The sequence below is a fragment of the Dipodomys merriami genome, unplaced genomic scaffold (genome assembly GCF_024711535.1).
Source record: "Dipodomys merriami isolate MVZ:Mamm:240054 unplaced genomic scaffold, mDipMer1.0.p SCAF_114, whole genome shotgun sequence".
Taxonomy (NCBI): Eukaryota; Metazoa; Chordata; class Mammalia; order Rodentia; family Heteromyidae; genus Dipodomys; species Dipodomys merriami.
The window spans coordinates 2,571,530-2,582,861 of NW_027202427.1; the positions used below are offsets into that span (position 1 = coordinate 2,571,530).

Consider the following 11,332-nt stretch of genomic DNA (forward strand, 5'->3'; position numbering starts at 1 on the left):
CATGTGGCGACACATATCCTGCAGCATCTCGCGGGCCTCGGGGCAGGGGTCAGTGATTTCGATATCGGGGAAGGCCTTCGTGTGCGGGCTTGGCAATGATTGGGTATCCTCCAAACCCTTGGACTTCCCTGGAACTGAAGGAGGCAAGGTTAGGGAGCTCTGTTCTCCAGCACGGCGGCGTGTGTCTCAGGGCAAGGAGGCTGGGGGAATGGAGAGGGGATTATTTGTTTCGCAGGGATGAGAATTGATCGACTGGTGACTTATAAAACAATGTAACTCTGCAAGTCAGTGGTCATGCCTCGAGCCCACTGTCTGAGAGAAGTCAAAGCTGAGGTGAGCGTAGGCAGCATTAGACCAGACAGGAGCCTTATGGATCATGATGGGAATAGGGCTTAGATGAGGAAAGCCTCTGACAGTCCCCTCCCTTTTACTAAGGAGAGAGGATCCGGGGGGAAGGTACGTCACACAGCTGGCCGCATGCAGGGTGTAGAACAAACTCCAAGCTTTTCAGCTTCCAGCCTCACCTCCCGTGTCTGTGGGAATGAAGGCGACAGGGTGAGTGACCCACGTCTCCAACAGTCCTGCTCCTTTGCTATGTCAGCCGCCTGGCCCGCCCATCCTGTCATCAGCACATCCTAGAGGTCTGCCTGTGTCTGAAGCCCTATCCCTCTGACAAGCTGTTCTCCTGTGTGCTCCCACTTGCTACCTGCTCTTCCCCTAAGCCCTTCTTTCTTGAGGGTCAGGGGTATGGCCAGGTCTGTTAGGCTTGCGATCCAAATATTTCTGTTCAAATATTAGCTCTCCATTTGGGGGATGGCTAAGAAGCGGAGGACAGAAGTGGAGATGGTGCGAAGGATGGAAGGTGCGGGCTGGGTGGGCTGCTATGTCTGCTGCATATTCTGAATGGAGCTGCTGGGGGTGCTCAGCCACCTTGACATGGGTGAGAATCGGTGTCTCCAAGGCCAGGCGGCTGAGAGTCTTCCTCTCAGAAACTCAAGGCGTACCCAGTCCACCAGCCACACGGGCAGCCAAGGTCTCCCGGGGCTTCCTTTCCCCAGGCTTCTATCCCCAGACTACCACCAAGTGGGCCCCAGACCTTGCTGGGAGTACTCTTTACCTGTTTTCTTCCTGGGTTCCTTTGCAGTTGAGAGGGAAAAGCTCAGACAGGCAGTAGAAGACTGGTAGATGAGCTGATATGGAGAGTTCACTCCTATGACAGAGATGTTCACAGGGGACTCTGGAGAGGAAAGAGCGAGTGAATCTTCTGCTTTAAAACTGTAACTGTTTTTTGTTGTTGTTGTTGTTTTCTGTGTGTGGAGTATGGGTAGGTGTCAGTCCTAGGGCTTGAACTCAGGGCCTGGGCACTGTCCCTGAGCTTTTTTGTTCAAGGCTAGCACTCTTAACACTTGAGCCATAGTTCCAACTCCAGTGGTTAATTGGGGTAAGAGTCTCATGGACTTTTTTCCCAGGCTGGCTTCAAACCACCATCCTCAGATCTCAGCCTCCTAATGCCGGGCATAAACTTTAACTGTTTTTAAAACAAAATGTAAATACAGACTTACTTTAATAGTATAGGATGCAAATATGAACCTATTGTTACAAAACAACTACGTCGTGGGAGGAACAGACTTTTCGATGAATGGGTAAGCTCAGAGTAATTAGGGGACATGCTGAAAGGTCCCTTCTACAGTGCGTCCGCCTCCCCACAACCTCTCAGGGGTGCATTAGCACCAGAGCAGGAAGCAGCACTCAAGCAAAAGGTGACGTTACCAAAGGGTAAGTGAAAAGGAATGGGTGCCACACACGGTGGAGAGGATGACCTTTGGGCCAGTGAGGGGGATCAGATGCTTCTTCAACCATGTGTCCATCAGGGTATGGACCCTCCTATATGGAACCACGTAATGTGCGAGCATTTGAGATCTCACATGTAGCATTCTCCTCACCAGTAGAAAACCTGCATCCTTCTGATGCGAACCTCACCAAGCCATCGCTTATTCTTTCCCCAGAGATGGTCCTGTCTGTAAGCAGGCACAAAACCACTGTTAGGAGATACTATGCAATATGCCCCTCACAGCATACTTGAAAAAAAAATGGCCAACCCAACCACACAAGTAAGAACTATAAACATGCATCACAAAACATGGAGATGACTGGCATAGCTAGTGATCCAAGCACTGAGCTTCAAACAACTTCCAGTCTCCTCTACTATAAGTGGATAAAGACCAACAAGAACCAGTCCTGGTAAAGGTGAAGAACAAAACCCATCAACCCTGTCAGTGTAGGAAACCATTCTTGCAGAAAGAGGAGATCTACATATTCTGTGACCCTTTCTGCTCACCAATCCCTCCCTTGGGAAGTTAATTTTAATAACCAATACAACTGAAACAAGAGGACACACATACAGTGGCCATGTTAGACTAATACAAGTCATGTAGGTAAATATGGAACATGAACAGTAGGAGGAGTCTGCACACATTCATGATAATTATTGAGCCGATATAGCCTTGCTGGAAAGTGTCTGTAATCTGCCACATAAAAGAACCTGATTACAGGTGTGTAATCCTAGCTACCCAGGAGGCTGAGATCTGTGGATCACAGTTCAAAGCCAGCCCAGGCAGGAAAGGCTGAGACACTCTTACATTTAATTAATGATCAAAAAAGCCAGAAGTAGAACTGTGGCTCAAGTGGTAGACTGCCAGCTTTGAGCAAAAAAGCTAGTAATAGTGCCCAAGCCCTGAGTTCAGGACAGGCACAAAAAGAAAAGAAACAGAAAACTGTGTTACTTAGATTTGGGTGCTTTTCTGTCCCTGAACTCTAGGCTCCTTTAAAAAGGTGACTTCAGTGCCCACAGTGCCAGCTGTCGAGCATGCTTTCCCAGTGACAGGGGTCTTCTCTGCCCTCCCTGGGGCAGACGCCACCGAATCTCCTCAGAGGTCTCCAGAGACTGATCAAGCTCTCCCCCCACTCCCCTCAGAATCATAGGCTACACAGGATACAGGAGTCTTGGAGACACAAGGCTGTCATCCTGAAAAAAAACAACAACGCTGACTCAGAGTAACTATGAGATAAGCACTGATGGTGAAGATCTGAACACTGGGTTTCGTTTTGTTTTGCCAATACAGGCCAGCATTTTGCTGGCTAATTGGAGATGCAGTCTCATGGACTTTTCTGCTCAGTTTTGGCATCAAATAGTGATCCTCCAGGTCTCAGCCTCCTCAGTAGCTAAGATTATTTTTCTGTTAAAGGTGATGGGACATAATACAGCTGTCCCTGAGAGCCACAGGTCATTGGTTCCAGACTCAAGGGCATGCCAAAATCGAGGATTTGGGCCAATACAATCACATAGCACTTATATAGAACATGACCTACTACATACCTTAAATCATCTCTAGCTGGCTTAGACTTTACTCAGTGCAAATGCTATGCAAACAGCTGTATTCTATAAGAGACTAATGATGGGGGACGTATGTACACATATTCAGTAGGAGAATTTTTTGGGGGGGGGATCTGGTCATGGGACCTGAACTCTGGGCCTGGGCGCTGTCCCTCAGCTCTTCAGCTCAAGGCTAGCGCTCTACCACTTGAGCTACAGCGCCACTTCCGGCTTTTTTTTCTTTTTGCTTATGTGGTGCTGAGGAATCGAACCCAGGGCCTCATGCATGCAAGGCAAGCGCTCTACCACTGAGCCACCTTTCCAGCCCCAGTAGGAGAATTAAAAAAAAAATTTTTTTTTAATCTGCGTCTGGAACTCATGGTCAGAGTTCAGCTGTGTTCAAGTAGGAGAGCACAAAGGCCTGAGATGGAGAGGGTGTGCCTGGTCCTATCCTGTCCTGCACACCTCATCACTGTGAACAGACCACCCGCAGGCAGCCACGATCCCACAGGAAGTGAGCGCTAAGCCCCCAAACAGAACATGAACAGCAGAGCCCAGTATGTCCATCACCGTCCACCTGAACAATTCAGTGAAGTTCAAGGACAGGTGGTCACAGAACCTGGCTGTTCGATACCAAATGAGCTTGTACAATGTCAGTCCCTTCAATGGAGACCTCTATTTCATGGTAATTTGGAGAGAAGGGGGTTAACTGTAACTTATCTTAGAAAAAGAAACCAAAACCTATCAAAATAAGCTTCTTTATCCTGACAAAAATCAGAGCCAGATGTTGGTGGCTCACACCTATAATCCTAAAGGCTGAGATCTGAGGATCATGATTCAAAGCCAGCCCAGGTAGGAAAGTCCACGATACTCTTATTCCCAATTAACCACCCAATACCAGAAGTGGAGCTGTGGTTCAACTGGTAGAGCACCGGCCTTAAACAAAAAAAAGCTAAGGAACAGTGCCCAGACTGAGTTCAAGCCCCAGTACTAGTATGCATGTACACGCAAGCACAAATTATATTTGATAACATAAGTACATACCAATTCTTATAGAACTTAAAACTGGTTATGCCAGGTTTTTGTTCCAGAAAAACTATGTATAGCCACAAAATAGGATCTTCTTATAACCACCTTTTGTAAAAATATTTAAGGACTTTATCACTTTTTATCTTTAGTTCTTTGACACTCCAACCAGCTTTTATTCAGCTGTTATTGAGATTTCCCCCATTGGTGGCTAAATAGTTTCATCCTGTCACAGGGAACTGAGGACTTTCCCCTTTAGGGATTTCACTGACTTCCATGAAACCCTACATTTCCCCCCAAAGCTGCAATTTTAACTATTCATTTTATTTGCACTGGATTTCCATATCATCAGATGTTTGGCCTCCAATCAGGGAAAACCTGACAAAGAAACCAACTCAGAAGACAAAGAAAGACACCAATGAGTAATGGGTGGCTTACTTTGTATATGAAGGTGAGTGATTAAGATATAATTTTGTGTGTGTGTGCCCATCCCAGGGCTTGAACTCAGTCCCTGTGCACTGTTCCTGAGCTTTGTGCTCAAGACTAGTGCTCCACTACTTTGAGCCACAGTGCCATTTCTGACTTTTTTTTTTTGGTGGCTAATTGGAGATAAGGAAAGGAAAGTCTCATAGACTTTCCTGCCTCAGCTGGCTTTGAACTGTGATCCTCAGATCTCAGCCTCCTGAGTAGCTAGGATTACAGGCATGAACCACCAGCACCTGGCAAGATATAATTTTTAAAATCTTTTTCTAGTGTGTGTTAACTGCTTCAAGGGATTTCACTGTAGATACATTTTGGGGGAGCACCGAGTTGTGAGGTGCATAGGTCTCCCACCAAGAGACACTCAGACTGCTCTTTCTGGGCGCAGCACCAAGTGGTTACTCACCAGCAGCACCAGAGGGCCCCTGTGGCTCTATATTTGCCTCTATGCTGGGGTTTTACCTTTGCAACGGCCTTGCTGACACTGCATGTACTTTTTGCCTATAAGCAGAAGCTCAGGCACCCACCTTTCCCTACATGTCCCACACTGTAGACAGTTCTCCCAACGGTGCCAATCAGAGAGTCAAAGGCCATCTCCTTGGCATTAAGGTGGAGCAACTGGCTGGCCTCCACGAAGCGCCTGGTGATATCCAGGGGGTTGGCACCTGCAGAGGAATGATGACAGGCATGGAGACGGCACAGGGCGGCGCCTCCGGGATGAGACATGTGCAAACAGCCTCGGGGAATACGGGCAGTGCAGACTTCCTAATGAAAGGTGAGGGGTTCCTAAGGAAATAGTCTCCTGCTTTTGAGACCCAGCAGGCAGCATTTCTCTACCTGTCTGCCCACCCTGTCTCTCCCTGGTATTGGCTGAGTTCCCACCAACTGACCCTCTTCATTCACAAATTTGTGCGTAGCTTTACCACCCTCTGTACCTCTGACTGCTTATTGCTGTCCTGCTAACCTGCCAACCTGAGCTCCATAGAGCTGGGAAATGGGAGGGGAGATCAGAGAAGGGGAAAGGGACGATTCCTGGCAGGGCCGAGGGGAGAAATTCAGGTTCTATAGCAGACCCTCGACCACCGTCCATATCTAGCACAAACCTATTATATTCAAGTTGAATATCTCTTATTCAAAGTGCTTAGGACCAGAAGTGTTTTGGTTTGCGGTTTGCACATTATTTAATCAGCTACGTTGGGGGCAGGACCCAAGTCTAAACGTGAAACTCACTGATGGCTTGTGTACATCCTATACACAGACCTAAGGGAATTTAATACAGTATTTGGAGCACACCTGCCATTTTCACAGGACATTAAGGCATAAAATTTCTCACTGTGGCACCGTATTGCCAATCGGGAAATTTCGGGTTTGAGAATGCTTCAGACGCTCAGGTTAAGGATGCTCAACTGTCACTGTCCATGGTGGCCGCGACGAATACACACACCCACGGGCTGGAATAGAGGGAGATGCGTGACCATCCTTACCAGAGACAGCCTCCAGCATGGCCTTCATCTTCAGGGCGAGGAGCTCCGTCAGCAGATGGATGGACTGCCTCTGAAACTTGTTTAGGGACTCCTGGCCAGAGGGCCCATGGCGGGAGGGCTTGCGAGGGAGGGTGGGCTGCTTGGCCAGCGCCCCTGATGTGGGTTGTGGTGTGGAGGGTAATGGCTTCCTCTGGACGAGGATTTGTGGCTGAGCCATTTCTGCAGGTGTAGGGGGGGGTCCGAAGCTGGTCTCCAGGCCCGCGATGTCGGAAGGGGTGGTCACCGTGGGGTCAGCAATGAGCTCCTCCCAGGTGAACTCAAAGATGTTCCTGATGCCCTTCGGAACGGCAACGCCCGCGTTGCGGCAGATAACGATGAGTTTGCAGATGCGGGCCAGCAGCCTGGGAGCCATGGCCGAATATTCCAGAAACAGCTGTCTGTTACCCTTCACCATGCTCATGCTGCCTGCGCACACATCATGTTAGGTAATACTGTCCATTTCAGAGGAGAGGTTCCTTCTGTAGTCAAGACTTGGCGCAAGCGCTCTGACACGTGATCCAGGACAGCAGCTCACACTATAGCAAGGCCTCCCAGACAGGCGGGGTGTGCATGCTGAAGTGGCCCTCACAGGTCATTCCACCAGCAGTTCCTAACCTGCAGGGACAAGGAAGTCCCCGGTCATTCCCGCACAGTGGAGGTCCCCAGAGCTGCTTTCAGAGGATCTGCTGTGGGGATAGGTCCAGAAAAACCTTCAGGGACAGTCAGACAAACTGAGTGCCAAAGGGAGGGGCCAGGGGCGGGAGGGTGAGGGGGCCGGAGGAACAGAAAGGCAAGGAAGAGAGGGCGACCTGCCATACCTTTGTAGTCACACATCCCAAACAGAAGATCTGCTATGGTCTATTGGTAAAAGCCTGGAAAGACAAAGAGACATTCTGTTGGCATTCAACACCAGAACAGGCATGGAATCACCCAAGATGCAAGAGGGTCATGAGTTTGAGACCAGTGCGGCTACATAAAAAGAGCTGTGTGTTGAGGAACCAGAGCTCTTGGTGGGGAGGTACTATCTCTAGAGGTCAAGCACGCAGGCTTTCCAGACACCACAGTCCTCCTTCATGGCCTCTATGCTGTTGCTGTCCAGGAATAGAATCTGAAGGGGAGCCACACGGAGCAAATCCTGCTCATGTTCTGCCGGCCTGCTGGTACAGTGGCTTCCTATGTCCACTGCTGACCCCTCATCCCCATGCCTTAGCTTTGCAAGCTTTGAGAAATAGATGAGCCTTTGAAATGTAAGTCTACAGAACAAAGAAACCACTCAGAAGCTCAAGTCACATGGGCAGCCCGGCAACCAGCCAGCGGGATCTGACCCTGACCATGCAGGAACGGTTCTTCTTTTTTCTTTTTAAGTTAGGACCCAGATGAAGATAATGGTTAATAGAATCCTTGAAAATCTTTGCGATATTATCTCATTGGGGAACTTCCTCCTCCTACACCCCACCCCCATCCAATGAGTTCCTTTCTTCTGAGGTTAATTTTGAAGATAGGATTTACAGATAAAAGCTGACTTTTAAAGCAGTCTTACAGATACCGATTTTTAATATATATATATATATATATATATACATAAAATGGTATTTACTATATGATATCACTAATTTTAGAACATTTCATCAAAGAAATCCATCAGTAATTTCTTTCTTGGAGACAACCATTCATCCAGTTTCTGTCTGCAGAGATCTGGCAGTTCTGCACATTACATGTAAATGGAGTCATGTCATTGGTGAGTGGCTCTTCGTACTTGCTGTTTCCTGAACTTCAACCACGATGCAGTATGTGCAAGTACTCCATCTCTTTTAATGGCCGAGTAATATTATTCCGTTGTATAGATAGGTTAAACTTTGTTGGTGTACTAGTAGACATGCATTTCCATTGCTTCTGCATGGGGCCTTCATGAATGCTGCCACAAGACTCTGCACAAGTGTTTGCAGACAGAATCAACAATTACTAATGTTAATGTTCATCGTCTTATCTCAGTGGCAGAGGAAGCTTTTCATCCTCCGGGCTGTACCTCTGTAAGTGGAACTGCTGGGTCATAAGGTTGCTCACTATTGAATTTTTTGAAGAACTGCTGTACTGTTCCAAAGTGGCTGCATTACCTGGTCCCATCAGCAATGTCACAAGCATTCCAGACATGATTTAAAAGGAAGCTACTTTTTTGGAGAGAATGCTTTTCCTTTACCCTCTTCCTTTCATCTTTGTTGTCCAAAACAGATGAGACTGCTGTAGCTCCAAACAGCCATTTTGAGCCATGGAGAGGGAAAGCAAACATTAGTGGTGGCTACACAGCAACAGAGCCAGGGCTCCTGACAATTGTGACACCCCCACATTATATCTTAATCACCTGCCTCCAAACTGCCATCACAAGATAATAAACCCTTAGTCTCTGCAATCCACTCAGATCTCTATCCTTGCCACCAAATGTGGTCCTTGCCAGTCAGGTGATTGTGACTGTTTATCCCATTATAACCTGCCACTTACCTTTCCATCACCCAGACACAGCCCTTATCCCCAAATAGCTCAAAATCTGAGAGGATGGGGGGAGGTAGACCAAAACTAGCTATTATGCTTGACAGGTATCACTACAGAAAAGTGAACAAAGGCCACAGAAACCTAAAGAGGAAAGTCAAGAGGGAGGAACAACAGATGGCATAAGATGGCAAAAAGCCAGGTAGAGAAGGTGAGAGGGAGCCCCTGCAGAAGGAACAGCATGGCAAAGGCCCAGGGCCATCTAGACCCCAGTGGGGGCCAAGGAAACTGTAGGATGGCAGAAGACCAACCTGGTAATATGGCCTGAGATGAGGCCAGGTGAAGCCTTGCATGTCACGCCAGAGAACTTGTACTTGCTATATCTTTGAATGCTGCAAACAAGTACAGTCTCCAGGCCTATAAAGACAGGCCACATAGGAGACACAGGGGTCCACATGAGAGCATAATGGAGCTGTTAGCTTCCTAGTCTGGTTATGTCACATTATGTTGTCATCACAACCATCACAATGCAGTGCTAGCAGTGTTTCCTTCTTTGTGATGACACTGATGCCAGTGCACGCCATACCCATGCTGATGGCTGTGTAAATGCCTGCACACATGACAAAGGGGAAATGCAGGGGCACACGCTCTTCCTTGTACTTGCACTCATCCACCAGCACATTTTTCAGTACGCACAAACTAAACACTAAAAGCAAAATGAAATCAGCCTTCCTCCAGTTATCTTCCGCAGGTTATCTGGGGCTGGATCTCTCTCTCTGCCATTTTGTCTAGTTTCTGGTTTCCTCTAGATCAGCTTTAGGAATCTGCATGGAATCCAGATGTAAGTGCGCTGGGCAAAGACAGCTGCAGACCAGGCCGCTTGAGGCAGGAAAGAAACAGAGGCGGGAAGGCTCACTGATGCTGTCCTCTGGCCTGGCTGATGAAGATTCTGGCAAATGCCTGACTTTTCATCAGAGAGGAAAGCAGGAGCGCCTGACCACAGAGAAGCGGTTTTCCAGCACCGTCAGGGCCAGCAGACGCACAATCGAGTTTCACACAGTACCTTGCCAGGGCTCAACACCAACCCAAGGCGGCCCACATTCCCATCCTTTCTGAACCCGTGCTTCCTCAGTCAGGAGGACTTACTGCGGTGGCAAAGGCATTACAGAGATGGGCCCTAAATCAGACCTAACAATGACCATCCTTCTGACCCAGTGATGTCACTCCTGAAAGGGGCTGGATTCAAAAGCAGCAGCCTTCCTATAAATAGCTATGCTTATTAAATTTTGATTTAGTTCGGCTTAATTGTCTTTAAAGACCTTTCAGCCACATCCTTCCTAATTAATAGAGATAATACACAGCAACAACCGAAGTGCTGAACAGTGAAATCTATCACTTTGATGATTAGGCAGCCATTAAAAATATCTGAGCAGACCAGCTTTAGAACTGGTAAGTGGAAGCAAGAGAACCAAATGGTAGGGTATGCCTGCACACTGTCCACAGATTCTTTGAAAACCAGACAAATAGTATGTATACCTGGCACTCGGGCCAGATTCCTGGAAAACCACACAAATGGTTGCACACCAACTACAGGTACTTTGAAAACTGCAGACCAAAATGAAAAGGAAGAAAGGAAGGAAGGAAGGAAGATGGGAAAGGAAAGAAAGAAAGAAAGAAAGGAAGAGGAGGGAGAGAAAAGAAAAGAAAAAAGAAAGGAAAAGGAAAGGAAATGCCGATATATTAAGATACACAGGGAGACTTAAAAACAGTTGGGAAGAAAATAAAAATTCCGGTGTCCCACAAAGCTAGCAGGCCAGTTTTCAAAGGTACTTGTGGCCTGGGTCATCTGGATGGGAGCAGAGCCCACTCTTGAATATTCTTGTTTTCACAAACAACAGACAGTGTGTGGACAGGGTGGTGTGGACCGAATGGACACCCGCTCCCAGCTCAGGGAAGCTTAATACTAACAGTGACAAAGCAGAAGGAAACGAAGGACAGTAGGCCATACCGCAGCCACAGCGAGCCCCAGAGAACACACGTTACCCAGGCCACGCTGCCACTAAGCATGGTGAGATTTCAGAGTTAGGGAGAACATGGCAGTTAGAGATGGAGTGGAGCAGCCTATTTAAATTGTAAGTGGAAGCGGGAATGTTTCTGACCATTCCTCTACCAGACAAACATGCATTTGCTATGCATGAATGTACACAGTCCTGGATTTATTAAGAAACACCATGGCAGACTAGGCTAAAAACAGGTTTTCATAAAACACCTTGCTCTGTGTGAACATTCTGATTTTCCAGTTTTCCTAGACAGTAATACCAACCGCTGTCCCCAGCTCTTCTTCCCCAGTGTGTACAAGTACCCACACATACACTTAAAAAGACAGGGAGATATCCAAAAGCTACCCCAGCAACATGCTTCCCAATAATACCTAACAGGAGAGAGG

General features: G+C 47.6%; 1 protein-coding gene across 1 annotated transcript in view; it reads right to left on the minus strand.

Annotated features, from left to right (window-relative positions):
* LOC138822728 (uncharacterized protein C3orf20 homolog) overlaps positions 1 to 9,319 on the minus strand; it is a 37,203-nt gene extending 27,884 nt beyond the window's left edge. The window contains exons 1-6 of the mRNA XM_070015637.1: positions 9,198 to 9,319; positions 7,221 to 7,274; positions 6,364 to 7,017; positions 5,407 to 5,544; positions 1,118 to 1,237; positions 2 to 134 (exon numbers count right to left, since the gene is read on the minus strand). Of these exons, the coding sequence (XP_069871738.1) occupies positions 2 to 134; positions 1,118 to 1,237; positions 5,407 to 5,544; positions 6,364 to 6,823 (851 nt within the window). The 5' untranslated portion in view covers positions 6,824 to 7,017; positions 7,221 to 7,274; positions 9,198 to 9,319. The remainder of the gene's footprint in view (position 1; positions 135 to 1,117; positions 1,238 to 5,406; positions 5,545 to 6,363; positions 7,018 to 7,220; positions 7,275 to 9,197) is intronic.
* Positions 9,320 to 11,332: the final 2,013 nt, after the last annotated feature.